Raw genomic sequence first — 17,716 nt, forward strand, 5'->3', positions numbered from 1 at the left:
ATCACCAGCTGGTTGAGGTCTATCAAGAAAATCTATTTAGCCAGAGAGTATCATAGGAAGAGGCGGGGTATGGGGTTTGGGGAAGAAAGCAGAGCAGGATGGTACTGCCTGAAGCAGAGGGACAGCAGGTGATGGAGTGACCTCACATTTTACACAGTTGGCTCAGAAACCTGTCACACCACTGTGAACATCTCAACCTTTGGGGAGAATGTGGAGAAAAGCTAAAAATAGAATTTTAAAAAGTATGTTGAACTGAACGTTTTTGTTTTCTTGAATGCTGTGTAACAAGCACCTACTAGCTATCTACAGGTAGGAGTGGCGTTAAGTAGTAAGTAAGTAGTGTAAGTGCAATGGGAAGACATCTGGGGCAGTGCAGCCCGGGGGAGGCGAGGATAAGTATCAGTGGCAGAGCTTGGCCAGAGGGTGCAGGACCGGAACACCTGGGCTGCTCCTGCAGGGGAAGGGAGAGGAGGGGGCAAAGAGGGGTCTTAACAAGGGCAAGAGGTGGTTGGGCTTGGGTTTCAGGCAGTGGGAAGAATTGCTTTGTAATAATTTCTTAAAAGTATTCTACAAGCTAACGTCTTGAACAATCCTCAGTGGGATCGAGAGAAAGATAAATAAATAAACAAACCAAAGCCCAGAGTCGGGGACCTGGATTTGGACCTCAACTCCACCAGAAACTAGCAGGTGACCTTGAGCATGTTCCTTAATTTTTCTGATCTCCAGTGTCCTCATCGGTAACCTGGGAATACTATGACATGCCAAGGTTTCCAGGGTTAAGTGAGCTAGTGAACGCCTCTCGGGGGCCAGGCTCGCTGCTTATTTCCTTTCCTTTCACACAGATAGCTGTAAGCCTAGACAGTCTTTAGACACTGGCTGTGGGTCACATGCAGCCAAACTCAGTTTTCTGCGGCCTCGGGACTTTCCTGAATTGGGTCTGAAAACTGGTAACCAAGCAACCTAGATCTCTGATGTAGGGTCAGGCAGCTGTGGCTTCCAGGGCAATTTTTAGGGCAAGCAGTTCTTTAGCAATTATCGCAAGAGCCAAGGACACCGCCCTGAGCTCTCACAAAAGCAAGAGCCCTGAATGCTTCAGATGTTGGGAACCAGCAGGGAGCACAGACCCTTTCCAGAAGCTGTAGGAGGGCAGAGGCTTGACGAAGAGAGGCAGCCACAGAAGCATTCCACCCTGCATGGGCTGGGCCACCGGATCTACACAGAGGAGTGCCTGGGACTAAGGCATCGTTGGAGGAGAGCTAGGGGAGCTTACAGATCCACAGTGACACTTCCTGTGGACCCCCAATGAGCCTGGGGCTGTGCTCGGTGCTGGGGTCACAGGGAGAAAGCTAGTCAACATTTGCAGTACAAGGTGAGGGGTGCTGTGGAGGAGGGGCACAAAGGTATATAAACTAGCCAGGTGGAGGGGGAAAAGAAGAATGTTTTGTGGAGGTAGGATGGTGTAGCTGAGTGGTAAAGGATGCTAAGAAGTTAGTTGGATAAGGAGAGTGAAGAGGAGAAGAGAAGGAAGACAGCAGACTCCTCAAAGGTCTGGCGAACCAGATGCCATCCCAACCTGCCCTCCTAGCACTGCCTATTTAAAGGTCCCACACTGGGTCATGAGTTAGAGGGAGCACTCATTATTCCCTCCTCAGGTTTCCATCCGGAGGACCTTCCATTGGGTGAGAGCGCTGGTTCTCAACCAGGGGTGATTTGCATCCCTTGCCCTCAACAGCTGGCAATGTCTGGAGGCATTTTTGGCTGTCCCACCAGGGAAGCGGGGGGTGCTACTGGCATCTAGTGGGTAGAGGCCAGGGATGCTGCTAGACATCCTACAATGCAGGGGACAGCCCTCTACAGCAAAGAATTATCCAGCCCAAAATGTCAGTAGTGCTGAGACTGAGAACCCCTGGACTAGTGCATCATTCCTGGCTCCCCTCCTTTCCCCACTCCCTCCTCCCAAGGGCCAGAGCAGGGACTCACCAGATGGGTCAGTTTGGAAAAACTGGGCACGGAGAGACTTTTCTGGACCTGCCTCCCTGCAGAAGCCACTCTCTGCCATGTGCTGAGCTTGGCCAGGCAGGCTCAGGCCTGCCCCCACCCACAGGGAGGGCTGCAGTGGGGGTGCAGGTACATCAGCAAAAGCTCCATGAATCCCACTTTGAAGCCTGGCCTTCCAAACAGCTGTATCTGTAATGATGGTAGCGTTTTAATCTCCATCTGCCTGAGCCCTGCCTCTCTCTTCCCCTCCCTTGTCCCTCCCCACCTTTCTTTCCCTTCACTGGTCCTGAATCCGAACAGGGAAGTAGGATGCTGTTCATTGGACCCTTTCAAACCCCAACACTCAAACTGGAGATCTGGCGTCATATTTGGTTCTTGCTTCCTCCTTATTCTTCACAACTGCTGGATCACCGAGTCAATCCACTTCATGAATCTCTCTCGAAGCTGCCCACTCTTTCTATCCTCCCTGCTGGGGATTTGCCCCCTTTATCCTTCAACTGAACAGCAGTGATGCTTGTTAACTGCTCCCCCTTTCTTCTCATCTTGCCCTACTTCCACATCAGAGCTCCCTTTCTAAATCTCGGAGCTGATCACGTCACTCTTCAACCTAATTCATGGGACCCTGTACACAAGGCAAACGGAGATTTGTTTTTAATTGCAATTTCATATAACAAGTACTATATGAGGAATGGGTAGTAATAACAACACTTACCTACCACCGACTATGTGCCAGGCACTAATCCAACCCTTTACATGGATGATCTCATTTAATCCTCATAGTAACCTTGTGAGGTAGGTACTACTTTTGTGCCCATTTTACAGATGAGGAAATGAAGGCACAGATAGGTTAAGTAACTTGCTCAAGGTCACACAACTAGTACGTGGTAGAGCCAGGATTTTTATCTAAGCTGTTTGGCTCCAGAAATGGTGTCCTTGGACACTATGCTAAACAGTGTCTTTCACTACACCAGACTTGTCTTAAAGGAAGTAAGATGGGAGCACAATGGAAGGAGCAAGCATCTCTGCCTGGGGGTGCTGGGGAAGGCCTAAGAGGCGGTGATGAACTGGCCACAGGGACAAGGTGGAGAAAGCATTCCAGGCTGAGGAGCCAGCACATGCATGGTGGCTGAGCAGGGTCATGCAGCCCCAGGAGGCTTGGAGTGGCTGGGACAGGACGGGTGGTGGGACGGGGCGTGGCTAGGAGGTTAGAAGAGACTGTAGAGGCCTGGTGCACAACACAAGCCAGAAGGGTGAGGGATGACTTGGCTGGAGGGACATGTTGGAGAGAACACTGCAGCAGCGGGGTGTGGAGGAGGCCGTGGGAGTGTGGGCCTGGAAACAGAGAGGCCAGCTAGGAAGCAAATACTGTGGCCCAAATGGAGAGAAAGCTGGGGGCTGCCATTCAGTCATTCACTCAGTTTTTCATTCGCTAGTCTTATGCACCTCTGCCAGGCACTGTCTGGGCATTGGGAAAACAGCTGAGAACAAAATGAAGTCTTTGCCCCCGTGAAGTGTATATGCCTCAGTCATCGGCGTTTCTCCACCCCGTCCCCCGTCCCCGTCTTCTGCATTGCCAGCCTGGAAGACAAACACCAGACCTTCTGTACCTCCCCAACCCCCTGGGACCACCATGTCTTATGCATCTTCCCCAGCACCGTGAAAGTATAAGGCTTCCTCTTCCTTCCCTCTACCTGGAGAGAACTCCAAATGCTGCCTGCGGCTGCACTTACAGAAAAGAGATTTGGTCCTGCTCCAGAACAAGGCAGATGAAAATGCAGGGGACCCAGGCTGGGAGATGCCACAGAGACCCGCAGGCTAATGAAATGGTGTTTCTGAAAGTGAGAGGACAAATGGAGTCTCCCAGCCTCAAGCACAAGGCAGCGCAGGTCCTCAATGAGTATTATTAACTGCTCCGACTTCCGGGTCTGTAAAATGGGAAATGAAATGAGATAATGCATGCCCCGTACCTGGCAAAGTCCATACGTGGTAGGTAATGGCGACGACAGTGATGCTATTACTACCGCATAAATGTTTGTCGAATGAACGAATGCATCTCAGGAGATGGAGTCCAGGCCCACCAGGTGCTCCCTGTCCAGGAGTAGCTGCCAAATGTTGAATGGAACTCAAGGGACTGTCAGATATTGAGGCATAGGCTGGCTTCTGTTACTAATTTGTCTAGCGACCCTGGTGGAGTTCTTTGACATTTTAAACACTGCTTTCCAATGCAAAACCCCTCAGTTTATAGTCATATACACATCCATTTTTCAAGCATTTTGCAGATGCTAAGGGCCAGGTTAGAAATGATGTCTGAGGCATGGCTTCTGACCTCAAGGAGCTGACAGTCCACTAGGGGGGAGACATGATACAGGGGTAGGCATTCAGAGTAGCAACAGGTACAAAGTGCAGACGTAGCCGTAGGAGGGAGGGATTAAGTATGGAGGTGTGTAGGGGGCAGGAAAGGCCCCCTGGAGACAGGGAATCTGGCTTCCAATGGGAGCTACATTCCAGGTGGATTTGACTCAGCTCGGTGCAGGTGGCAATGCCTTTGGAATGTAGTGTCTGGGGTGTGGAGTGGAGGGTGCAGGAGAAGGCGGAGACAGTCTTGCGTGGAGGCAGCAGTTGGGGCCTGTAGAGCCTGCCTGGAGCATCTGGGAAGGAGCCTGGAGTCACCCGGTGAGGGAGGTTTGAAGTCGGGTGGAGATCCGTTTAGATTTGGGGCAGCAGTGTGCAGGACAGCTAGACTGGCTGGTTTCCAAAAAGTGAGTGAGAGTATCACAGAGGGGATTTGGACATCCTGGAGCTGGGGGTAGTTGACGGTGTGGTACTGGATGACCTCCGAAGTTCTTTTCCGAGCCTAAGTGTCTATGGGTCAGGTTTTTTTCCTAAATCATTTAAAATGCATTAGTGGACCTTGCTATTTAAAAGCATTCTCCTGGGAATCTTTCTGTGAAGCAATGATTCACTCTCCAGGCTGTCTTTGGTGGAAATCCAAATGATCATCTCTTCTATCAGCTTACAGCTACCAAGATAGACCTGCGCTGAGCTTCCTTGTAGCAGCCTGGTGGAGGATGGGGGGAGTGAGCACCCAGAAGAGGTGAAGAGGAGGAGAAACTCAGCCCTGCTCCAGGCTTAGAGCTGGTACCATGTCACGAGTGGGCCCTGTGTGCGCTCCTCAGACCCTGCTTGATCAGTGGGACCTTTGGAGGTTTACAGAGCCCTGGGGCCAAGCGCCAGCTCTGGGAAGAAGGAGCCAGAAGGAAAGCTGGCCTTATGGACCCAGGCCTGTCTGGAGATCCACTTTAATACCAAGGGCCACATCTGCCCCAGACTGGCCTCCTACATTCACACATTCATTTGTTCACCCAGCGAGCACCTGTGGAGCCCCTCCATATGCCAAGCACTGTGCAAGGCACTGGGTTTACAGCTGAGAACAAAAGACACATGTCTCCACCCCCGCTGCTTGCAAGGCAGCATTTCTCCTTCTTGGGAACTCTTCTTTCCCCACCTGCAAAAGGCTCTTTGGATATACATAGCTTCTCGGATGACTGGTGCATGATTGCGATTCCAAGAAAGAGTCTGTTCTTAGAGACTAGGGCGAAAGGGAACATGACATCACGAAGGCAAGGCGACAGAAAGGGCCCGTGTGCTCACCAAGTCTGATTACGGGGACTGACCTCCAGAGGCTGGGCTGCCCTGGACATGCAAGATGCTCACCACCTTCACGACAGGAACTGGGTTTTATGAGTGAGCTTGCCCTCCCAATTTGGGCAGGGAGGGGTGGCGCCTTGGTCCTCTAAGGACAGCCTCTAGGAACTTCCCACCTCCAATCCTGAGGGCAAGGGCAGGGCGGGGCCTTCTGTGAGAAACACCAGCCGAGGCTGCTCCCATGACCCCTGCAAGGCTCCTCTGCCTGTCCAGGTGGGGAACAGGGGCTCCCCGGCGTGCTGCTGGTCCCGAAGGAGGGCAGGGACAAAGCAACTCCGGAGGAGGGGGTGACCCTCAAGGTAGGTGGAGCGGCTGTTAGGGAGGGAAGAAGTCCCCACGGTCCCTTCCTCAGTCCACAGGACCCCTTAGCTCCACAGTGATTCTCGTGACCTTGTCACTGTACTTGTTGGGTGCAAACAAAGATAAGAGTAACTGGAAACCACAGGGAGGGTCATTTTACACTCCTGGCACACACGATTCCTTTGTGGCTAATTAAAGTAATATGTCAAAATGTCCCTTGGAAGAGATCTTTAAGAATATGTCTTTTAAGTAAACAAGGTTTTACTAATTAATGACACGCCTGCCCACCCCTCCTTCAAGTTCCTTGCAGAACTTCCCTGGGCCAAGAGGGCTGAGCAGGAAAGGGTGGTGAAGTCGTGGAGGGAGTGGGGACAAATCCAGCCACTTGTCAGCTGGGGAGCTATCAGTTTCTCCGCCGGATGTTGATCATATTTCCTGGGCTGGAACCAACTCACAGGGCCCGGGTACTGGAATTTTTCCAAGAAGCAAACGCTTTGCTTCTTACGAAGTCAACATGATTTCTTTCAAAGAAAATTTTTATCCTTTCTTTTTTTTAAGTGTCGAGGGTTTTTGAAGGGCAAATCTTTGGACTTTTCTCTAAAGACAATGATTATGATATAATTATCATTCTCTAAGACCACCCCCGACCCCACACGCACTCACAGAGAGGCCTGGGGGTAGGGGAATGATGTGCCCAAACTTGTACCATGAGTCAGTGGCATAGCCAGAAATAGAACTTTCCAAACTCCCAAATTCCTAATCATAGCAATATTAATAATAGTCTCTTTATAATTTTCTAAGTGTTTTCACAGCTCACATTGAATCGTCACACAACTTTGCGGAGAGTCTTGGGGTAAGTCATTCTCAGGAGACAGCAGATCTGAGGTCCAGACCAGCTTTGCCACTTGTTTGCTGTGTGACCCTGGCTGGTCTCTTCCCCTCTCTGGATCTCAGGGTTCTCAGCTATGAAGTGGGAGCACTGGGTGAAAATACTTCTAAAATCCCTCCCACCTCTAACATGCTGTGATTCCATGATGCGATGCTCTGGTCCAGGGTTTCTCCACCTTGGCACTAGTGACTTCTTGGGCCAGACAGTTCTTTGTTGGGGGGGCTGTCCTGTGCATTGTAGGGGTTAATGTCATCCGTGGCCTCTACCCACTAGATGCCAAAAGCGCTCCCTGCCCCAGCTGTCACAATCAAAAATGTCTACACACATTGCCAAATGGGCAAAGTAATCCCTCCGTTCACTGCCCAAGGACTTCAATAAGGTCAAGATCATGTGGTTCAGTGGAGAAAGGTCTTCCTGCCCCCGCCTCTTCCCCAACCCCTTCACACCCTTCCACACACTTTTCAAACACAACCTCCTAGTTCTTTGCTACCTCTCATTTCTTAAATGCCCTCCGTGGTCCAGTGTGTGTTTGGTGTGGTAATGAACCAATTGATTTCATACTTTCTCTTAAGGAGAGTTCACGGGTTTATGTACCCTGAGCAACCAGCCAGGCTCCCCAGAAATCCCTCGCAGAACCCTGGTTGGCCTGGAAGCCTGTATCTGCAGCCTGCAGGAGGCTCGGTGAGCATGGATTTGTCAGCACTCTTAAATCACTGGGCCCTGAGGAAGCCTCCTCCCAGCACAAAGATCCTTCCTTAGGAATCAATAGCTCAAGGCCTTCTATCACACTCAGAATTATCCTGGGACCTGTAAAATTTCTTTTCCCCAAGCATGGCAGAACCCCGAAATGAAAAACCCAACATGGGGGAGGGAAGAGGGCAAGGAGGGAGTCCTGACGAGGAGGCCTTGTCCGCAGCCCGGATGTTGCTGTGAGCAGAGGCTGATGTGCGAACCTGGACACTCGGTCTCATTCGCCGGGAAAAGGAAGACCCAGTGTGGTTCCCAGGGGTCCTGCAATAATATCCTCTCCCAGCTGAATACCTCTTTACATCTCACCAAGGGCAGAGGCATGTTAAAGACTATCTTCCTTGATTTTCACTATCCTATACTCATCACAGGTTGCCAGCCTCATCATTTTGCAGAGGGGGAAACTGAGGCATGCAGAGGTTAAGCGGTTTGTCCAAGGCGCCTGAGCAGGAAGTGAGGAGCCGGATCCTAAGCCTGAATCATTTCCACTACTGAGCTGCCTTCCCAGCGAGAGTAAGGTTAAGGGTCAACCATCTGGTGGGGTTCATGAAAGAGGCGACTTCTTGTTTTCTCAGTGTCTAATGCCACTCCCCCATTCAAACAAAAATACAGAGGTACTGTGCTATAGCTGTATTTTATGTACGTATATTCCCCTGGCCTTATCCAGAACCAAACCATGCCTTGGGAATGCTGGCACAACTCTTCAGCTAGAGCTGGAAGCAGGCGCAGATCCCAAGCACAGCCTCTCAGAAACCCTGCTTTCAAGGAGGGGGCTGTGGCCCTCTGGTGTTCCACATTATCCTACCACCTCCCTCCTCTACCTGAAGAAAAAGACCCAACTTGTCTGTGAGCCTGAAGGAGATGAGGAAACTCAAGCACCTTCCCTGGCAACAAGCATCCCTCGGGTGAGCCTTAGGGACAGAAGAGGATCCGCCTCTTGGAATTTTGGCTCCGCAGCACTGGGCCCTCCTGAGGGTTGCTGGCAAGTCTGCAGAGGCTCTGGGGGGGCTCTATGCAGAGTGCAAAGGAGCAGGGTGGGGAGAGGACACAGAGGGGGCAGCCCACAGGCCACTCAGCAAACCTCCTTCCCAGGGCCTGGCTCAGATGTCAACAGCCAGCCTCACAGAACAGAAAAAGGGCAATGGAAATGGTAGTATCTTCCAGGTCACCCAAGAAGCCCTAATATGAGGATTTTGCAAAAACAGAACATCCTAGAACTCTGACCTTGAGCTGGGAGCAGCAAGGATGGGGAAATGGGCAAATACTGATTGGAAACTCTCCACTTCACCCAGGATCTGAGTACTGGAGGCCCCATAGGCAGTGGCGTGGCTACAGGTCAGAGAGGCCTCACTCCAGCATGCCTGAGCAGACGGAAGGAAGAGCTCCAGGCCTGGGTTACAAGACCACCGCAAGGGGCTGGGCATTTCTGATTCCTGCGTGCGTGGACAGAAACCAGGAGTCGCATTGCTTTTGCCTACAAGACCACTTGAAATAACAAGACAAGATAATGCAGGAAGGGGAAAGAATAATTAGGAATTTCTGTTACCTGTATGTGTACATTACGAGAACTTTATCTGTACCTCACCTCCTCAGTCTGAATAACAGATTCAAAGGAAATTTCCCCCAGTTTACTAGATTTATTAATTTACCGATGTCTGATCAGTCAGCAATTATGAACAGCTACTGTGCAGAGAACACACATGCATCTCCATAGTAAAGAGGAGGCAGGTCATGGGAGCTGAAAGAGCTCTAAGTAGAGGACTGGAAATCCTAGGACCCAGTCCTATCTCTTCCACCAAATAGCCATGTGACCTTGGGCAAGATACTTGCCTTAACTGGGTTTCAGTTTTCTCATCTGTAAATTAACTGTGCATGTGGGACGGCGTTGGAGTAGGTGCTCTTCAAGGTTCCTTTCTTCTAGCTCTAATATTCTTGGGCTAGTTCAAAGAACACACCAGCACCAAACACAAAGGATGATCTCAGAGAGCAGGTGGGGCTAGGTACCACCAGCTCTATATCCTTGGAATGCTGTACATGTATCTGTCTCATTGCACCTGAGACCACAGAACACCTGAAGTCCAGGAAGTACGTGGTAGAAGGGTTCCAATCATGAAGGTGACGGTTAAAGGCTATAGCCTGAACCTGCTTAAAGCATTAAGTTACTATGACCAATGAAGGGCAAGAAGTGAAAAGTCAGTGGTCCTGAGCTGGGTGCCTTTGGCGCCCCCTACTGGGCACCAAAGAGCCTGCTGGGCAGCTTCCATTGCCTCAGCAGGCAGCAAGTAAGATTGAGAACAGGACTGTCACAGCTGTTTAATAGGACTGCCTTCCTGGTCTGTAGTCCGCTCTCTATAAGAGTATGTTTCACTTCCCAGAATTACACAGGCCATTGGTCCACACATTCAGAGGGCACTACGGTGCTGCTATAGGATGTCTTAACCAAACATCAAGGTGCAGAGTAATAAACATCAGGGTTCAGAACACCAGGTGCAGCGCAGATGGAGAGGAGAGAAGAAAGCAACAAGCAGGTATTTCGCTGTACAAATCCCTAGTGGAGAGAAAGTCTTGGGAAATGCAGCAGAAAAATGTTGACTGCAGGTAGAGGATGGAGCTGGGTCTGGGGGTATGAATTGAGAGCCCCACTAAAAAATCTACAGGCTGACGCAGCTGCCCTAGGAGTTCAAAACACTCATCGATGTTCAGGGATGAGGTACAGGATACAGCCCCAACTGAGCAGCCCACTTTTGACCTTCTCCAGAGACCATTAGTACCAACTGTAAACCAGGATATTCTAACTGTGGTCCACTGTGCCAGCATCAAGACCTTAAACTCCCTTCATTGTCTCTTAAATGGACTTTAGGACCTGCTGCCAGAAACATGTTCTTAATCAAGTCAGACTGAGAGAAAAAGCTTCCTCAATGGCCATATTGGAAGAACCACCATATTCCCACTTTCCATTCTCCATCTCCCCTTCCTCATGGCTGAGAATGAGGTACAGGGTGACTCTGAATTCGCTCTAATTCAGTCTTGGGTAGCTGCAGCCCCAAGTCAACAGGGTCAAAAAATCTCCCACCAACAGCGGTTCTCTTCCCACAAGAGTTCTCCCCTGATTCAAGCAGCACTACAGAGTTGTCCCCTATCCCTGGAACCTTCTTGCCTTCTTTTCCACCTGGCTTCACTTGGGAAGTCCTGCACCCATCCCAGAAGACACATCAAGTGTGACTCAAGAATATGTCTTGCCCGGAGAGCTGAAGCACCTCCTGGGACACACAGAAGCCACACTAGGTGCACACCCTACCACCACCAGAGGCAATATTCATTAGTCATTCCCCGAGGAAGGAAAGTGACCCCCCTCCCCAACCCCAGAAACACTTCGCGGCCCCTCTGGGAGGCTCCTATCCAGGCTGGGATGACTCTGGATTCTTGAGTTGGTTTCTGCAGAAACAGGACTAACCAGGACTCCCATCTACTGTACTGCGAAGAAGCGCGCTGCATTGCTGGGCATGCCCCCAAGCTCGGCCTGCTGCCCCATCAAAGCCTCCATGTGTCCCCACTGGGCTGAGGAGGACCCCTGGTCCCCCTGGAATGCCTGAAGCTGGCTTGCCTGAGATAGGCTGAAAGCAAGCGGACCACACCTCGGTCCAGCAAAGGCAGCTGGCAGCTACGCCGCGCGCTGGGCTGGCTCCCCGAGCTCTCTGCCACCCAGCGCTGTGCCCGGGAGCTCGGCTTTCCCGGGGAAGAAGCGCTAGCTTCCCCCAGGGCTCCTCCCCATCTTGGAAGCCTAGGCACCCGGCCGAGGCCAGTAGCTTCCCAGGCCGGGAGCTGAGCCTGGTTCGCTGGGTGACTCCCCACTATCCCAGGCACATCCCTCCTCACCTGCTCCGCCCCCTCCCAGCCCCGGTGCCCTCTTCCCAAACAGCTGACCTCCAGGACGCCCCCGACACCTTCTCTGCAGCTATGAGGGCTATCGCCCCCGCACCTCCGCTCCCACCTCTCCTCCACCTCCGGCCCCGCACCCGCCTCTCCCCCAGCCCGCGGGAGGCTCTGCGCGCCAGTCGAGTCCTGCGCCTCTTGGCAAGTTGGAAGCCAAGCCGCCGCCGCCTTAGCGGTCTCCGTCTTCCCCGATTCCCGGGAGGCACCCCCTCCACCCCGGCGGGCGGATCGGGGTGGGGCGCAAAGGGCGGGAGAAACTTTCTCTGCCTGAGTGGGTGGGGGGCACCGGAGCGGGTACTCACGCCGGCGTCTGCGCTCGGAGCCATCCTCGGGCTCTTTCAGCCCCACCGCCTGGGGGCGTCGGAGAGCGGGAGCTCGCTGCCGCCTCTGCCGCCGCCGCCGCTGCCTTCCAGCTCCCAGCCCCGGTCCCGGGTTGGCCTGGAGCTTCCCGCCCCGACACCGCTCGCTCGCTCGCTTTATACAACTCCACTCGAGCGCGCCCGGGCTTATGTAAAGGCTGGCAGAGACCCGCAGCCAATGGCGCCGCAGCTGGAGCTGAGGGCCCGGGGGTAGGGGGCGCCCGCGTGGCCAATCGCGGCCCGGGGAGCCCGGGGAGCCGGGTGGGAGGAGGGGCGCCTCCCCTCGCTGATTTAGAGCCGGGATTGCGGTGGCAGCCGCCGGCAGCCCGGCCGGCCGGGCGCGACGCGTCGGGCGCTGGGGTGGGCGGCGGCGAGGGCGGGTGCCCCCTGCGCCCCACCGCTGCGTCGCGTAACCTTCAGGAGGCAGCGGGACCTGGCGAGGGGGGCGAGGGCGTCTGGCTGGGCGCTGGGGGCCCGGGGCTGGCGGGAAGCAGGGGTCCCCCGGGAGGAAGCGCCGGGAAGGCAGGCAGCGGGGAGGGGAGGGCGGCGAGCCCCAGGCCCCCGCGGCCACCCCTGCGCGCAGGGCCGAGAGTGGCGGCTGGGACAGCGGCGTGCCTTCCCGTTTCCCCAGATAGCGATCTGGCGTCGCCGGGCCGGGCCGGAGCGGCCGCGCGAGCCGCGCTGATGGCGAGATTTCGCGCTGCGGAGCGAGCGCTGAGCCGATCTTTATCCGGTCCGGGGACGTGTCCGAGTGCAACCCGGGGACTGCTCAGTATGGAGAGCGGAGCTTCGCTACGGCCCCAGAGGGCGGGGAGCGAGCGAGCACAGCTCGGAGATGAGGCGTGGCGGCGGAGGCGGTCGCGGGCGGCGTCTCTCCCTCCCGCCGGCCCTGCGGGCGGTGCCCCCACCCCACCCCACCCCTCCTAGCCCCTGCCCAGACAGGGCTGAGGCTGAGCCCGGCCCACCCACTCTGCTCCGGTGCGTCCATCCAGCCTCCCTCACGGCTTTGCTCACAGGTACTGCTTCCCCCCTCCTCGAACCCCAGCCCCCTGCGGTGGGCGGGACGGTCTCAGCCTCTCAGGACAGGGTGCAGCCGGGGGCTAAGCTTGGGAAGAAAGCCCTTGGTCAACAGTGCCCAAAGTACCCGTGTGCGGGGCAGGAAACCGGCCTAGGTCGATAACACTCTCAAGTCAGGTCCCTTATTTTGCACCTAGAATAGGGCCTGGCACCTAGTAGGCGCTCAGTAAGGATTTACTGAATGAACCTTGAACTGAATAAGGACTTTAGGTTTCTGAGAGCTGGGGTACTGGGCTTGGGAAGAGAAAGACCTGGGAATAAGCCATCAGAGAGGGAGGGAGCTAGGACTGTTTTCTCATCTATTGGTGCCTTTATGACCACCACCCTGCCGTCTGGGCACTTGACTCCAAATGTGCTCTTTCGTGGAAGGCCCCGACAGCCAGCCCCTGACCCCAGACCCGGTTATCCCCAGATTTTGAGCAGAGCTACCAGAGCCTACTCTGTGCCCTGATTTTTTTTTTTTTTTTTTTTTTTTGCGGTACGCGGGCCTCTCACAGTTGTGGGCTCTCCCATTGCAGAGCACAGGCTCCGGACGCGCAGGCTCAGTGGCCATGGCTCACGGGCCTAGCCGCTCCGCGGTATGTGGGATCTTCCCGGACCGGGGCACGAACCCGTGTCCCCTGCATCGGCAGGCGGACTCTCAACCACTGCGCCACCAGGGAAGCCCTGGGCCCTGATTTCAGGTGGCTGTGATCGTCCTCTGGAAAGACATAGCTAAGGACAGGCAATCTTTCTCACTTTGGGGGTCCTGGATCTAGCTCAGGTTCTTAACCTTTTGAGAGTGATGAAACCTTTTGAGGGTTTTCAATCTGATGAAAACCATTGAATCCTTTCTCTAGAAAAATATACACATACACATTTACAGGCATACACACACACCCTGAGTATAATTTCAGGATCATTAGGGACCCTGACTCTCTCCTGGGGCTCTGCCCAATGTCAAGCTCCAGTTTCTCTAGGGGTCTAGTACAGTGGTTTATAATCATCCTCCTTTTGGGGAATCACAGAACTCTCTTGAGGCTTTCAAGAATCTGATTAATGGTATGAGTCTGTGTCTCAGAAAACTGCTCGATCACATACATACGTGTTGACATGCAATTTTAGGGAGTTTGTGGATCCTCAAAACCAGATTCAGAACCTTCAGCAAAGAGCAAATAGACTTTGCCCCACGGGTACACCTGATCCCCAGCTCTCTCCACAAGGAGTCCGGTGAGCTCTGCACCCCGCTGCCTCATACCACCACCGTGATCTGAGGGCATCTGGGTCATGTGGTGATGGCCCCGGCACCTGAGAGACCATCTCCACACTTGGCTCTGCATCTCGGTCCCCGCCACCCTCTTAGTGTAGAAATAAGTTGCAGGTTGTCGTGTTCTGTCTGATCTATGAGCATTCCTTAGCCAGAAACTCCAACTCTGCGAGACAGCAAGTGACTGGTAATTAACCAGTTTCACTCAATCCCAAGCTTCTGAGCACACCTTTCTTGGTTTTTGTTCTCACCTCTCTCTTTGCCGGTGAAGCTGTGAGCAGGAGCCCCAGCTGTGGAGCCTCACCTCACCTAAGCCCGACAGATTTCGTAACCAGCGCAGTAATTATCAGCATTAGCCATCCAGATGTGAATAGGCTTTCTGCACAAAACAGCTCTATAATGATCTCACACTTTCCGGCAGCTAGCCAAGTAAGGGTGCCTCAGACCAGAGGTGCTGGGGAAGGACAGAGAAATGCAGGAAATGACGGAGACAGTCTCTCCAGGAAGTTCTTTAGGGAATGCAATTTGGTTGCTGCACTTGAACTTATAAGGGTTCAGTCGGTGGGCCAGGCCTTTCTGGTCCTGTAATTTCTCATTCCTCTAATGTCCTCCATGTCCATTCACTCACTTCATGCCTGTGCCCTGCCTGTATCATTGTAGCTATCTTGCCCTCACAAATTTCCCAGACATATCTTGCTTTCTCGGGGCACATGCACATTTATGGACTGAATTGTGTCCCCTCCAAATGCATATAACTTCCAATGTGACTATGTTTGGAGATAGGGCCTCTAAAGAGATAATTACGGTTAAATGAGGTCAAAAGTGTGGGACCCTAATCCTTAGGATTGGTGACCTTACAAGAAAAGAGAGGGACACTGGAGATCTCCCTCTCTCTCTGGGCACACACAGAAGAAAGGTCATTTTAGGACACAGACAAAGGTGGCCATTTGCAAGCTAAGGAGAGAGGCCTCCAAAGAAATAAAACCTGCCGGCACCTCTATCTGGGACTTCCAGGCTCCCACTGTGAGAAAGTAAAATTCAGTTGTTTAAGCCACCTGATCTGTGGTATTTTTTTATGGCAGCCCGAGCAGACTAACACACATATGTTTTCAACACACTCCTTACCCCCATCCAGCTTGTTCAGTCTCCTCCCAACACGCTGACTCTCTCCGTACTGTCCCCCGACAAACCTTGTCCATTCTTACCTGGGACACTTGCCTAAAATGTTTTCTCATCTTTCGGCACCCAAACTAAGTCTCACTTCTCACACCATCTTCCAAAGCTGCCCTGGCCTGCATTGGAGCTTTGCCTTTTCAGCCCTCCTGCAGGTCTGCAACATCTTAGCACTCTATTATACATATTGTCCTGCGTTCTCTCTAATTGTTTCTTATGCAGAAATCTTGGCCTTCCTCTCAGAATAGAAGCCCCTTTAAGTCCAGAGTTTGTACCTTGTACTTGACTACCTCATAGAACCCAGCGTGAAACTGGGCACAGAATGAACACAGGGTTTGCTGATTAATTTATTCCAATTAAACATATTTATGTTTCAAAAAAAATACTAGAAAAGTTTCATAGCACTTCATTTTCTAAAAGCTCAAGACATTTGGGTGTGTCATTTCAGTCATCTCGAAAGCCCACTGGAGCAGAGGCTGTTGGGAACCAGCTCTGTCCTCTGGTTCAGGATCAGAGGGTTACACAAGCTACTCAGAGTCACACAAACTCAAAAACTCAACCCTTCTTTCTCCAAATCAGAAGATTTGCTATCCTTGGTTTCCTTGTGACCCTCACTGATCCTCCTGGCTGTCTTCTCACTCTCCAGATAGAGAGGAAAGGCTAGGGAATCTCAGCTCTTAGAGATGCTTCTGTTCCAACAAATCTTACCTGAAGCCCTTGAAGCCAGAGGTGCTTTCGAATTCAGAAAGGGACCAAACGCACTGAACATGCCCTGTGAGATCATGGCAGCATCTCTTAATCAGCCACATTATTTCTGCAGTAAAACATAAAACATTTAGTGTGAATGTTCACACTAAATGGGTATGAGGATAAAATGGCTTCACATCAGTTTGTCTGGTTTTGTCACCAGATGAGTTTTGGCATCAAACTTGTAAAAAACCAAAAAAAATCCCAAAAATCCATGCCTTGATTTTCAGAGATTTGGAAATTTGGAATTGCAGGTAGGGGATTATGGAATGATATTTTAGGCTCGGTTGTCCCAAAAGAAATGAATGTTTTGTGAGGGTGTGGAAAAGCAGCACTAGTAGCAAAAGAGAAACCATAAACTGGGAAAGAAGTGAGGGGTTTAAGAGAGTGTGAGGAAATAACCCCTTCTCAAACCAAGCTGTCCTGGGTTGTAGTTCCTTTTTTCTAAGGAGTACATATTTATCAGCGGCTGGTGAGTTTTCAGATGGACTTGTGTTAACAGTGGCATATAAGTGGCAGAAGTACAGAATGCACTTTTGAGGGGAGGCAAGTAGGGGTGAAGATGACGGAAGCTCTTGAAGAGAAGCCACAAACTATGGTGGACTTCCAGATGGCCAGAGAGTTCGTTCAGAACAGCTTAAAACGGGAGCACAGGCTACAGGCAAGCTTCTCCAGGTGCAGAGGGCAGACCTGGGAAAGGGAGACTAGATAAAGGAGGACATTATGAAATCCTAGAGAAGTCTGGTGAGGAAAGTCAGAGCCCCTTAGGGCTGGGGGGGTGCCTGGGGGCGATGATGAAGATAGATGACTGATCATCATGTTAATATGTACCCAGGCAGCCTGGGTGCTTTGAGGTTTTGCTACACTGTAGTGGCGTGGCTTTGCAGTCTGAGTGGTTGGCTGAGAGCATAATGCAGAGAGGAGGACAGTAAAAGGGAAGGCCATGGTGGCCCTGTGACTGAACAGCTCTCTATGCCGCTTGAGATGCTCAGCCAGTCATATCCTTCACGGTCAGGGGCTTCCTGGAGCCCAAGGTCAACAGCAGGGAAGCTTCATCTTGAATCTTAAGGCTAGCCGTGTCGCTGACCTTCGTCCTGCTTTGCCTTTGTTCCCAGGTCCTAGTATCTGCTCTTACCTTTTTTCTTCTGACAGAATTCTGTCTGGTACCCCCAGATAGAATAATGGGTGTCTCCTTCATTCTCCCAACCTGGTACCCTATCCTATGACCCAGATGCTCAGGGACTAGGATTCCAGGGTCCAGATACTCTACTTCCCTCCCTGTGGTTGAGTCTTTACCATGTGCTGCCTCACATTCCTGACATCAACTGCCTTCTCAAGGCTCTGCCAACTGCCTCATGCCAGCTTCCTTTGACATGCCCCCAGCCTGGCCTCACGTCTTCCCCCCACCAGCTGCCAGGACCTCCCTAGGTCCTGGCACTGCCTTGGTGGGTAGGTCTTGATCCACCTTCCAGCCCATCCTGGTCTGTCATATCCAGCTGCCAATCCAGCAGGATCTCTGATAGACATGAGCTCATGGTCATT

At 52.4% G+C, this 17,716-nt stretch overlaps 1 protein-coding gene across 1 annotated transcript in view; it reads right to left on the reverse strand.

Moving 5' to 3' along the window:
* Positions 1 to 12,150, reverse strand: part of LOC114484605 (cartilage acidic protein 1-like) — a 98,387-nt gene extending 86,237 nt beyond the window's left edge. Inside the window, exon 1 of the mRNA XM_028481939.2 lies at positions 11,875 to 12,150. Coding sequence (XP_028337740.1) covers positions 11,875 to 11,898 — 24 coding nt within the window. The 5' untranslated portion in view covers positions 11,899 to 12,150. The remainder of the gene's footprint in view (positions 1 to 11,874) is intronic.
* Between the last annotated feature and the right edge of the window lie 5,566 nt (positions 12,151 to 17,716).

This window comes from Physeter macrocephalus, chromosome 20 (genome assembly GCF_002837175.3).
Source record: "Physeter macrocephalus isolate SW-GA chromosome 20, ASM283717v5, whole genome shotgun sequence".
NCBI classification, from domain to species: Eukaryota; Metazoa; Chordata; class Mammalia; order Artiodactyla; family Physeteridae; genus Physeter; species Physeter macrocephalus.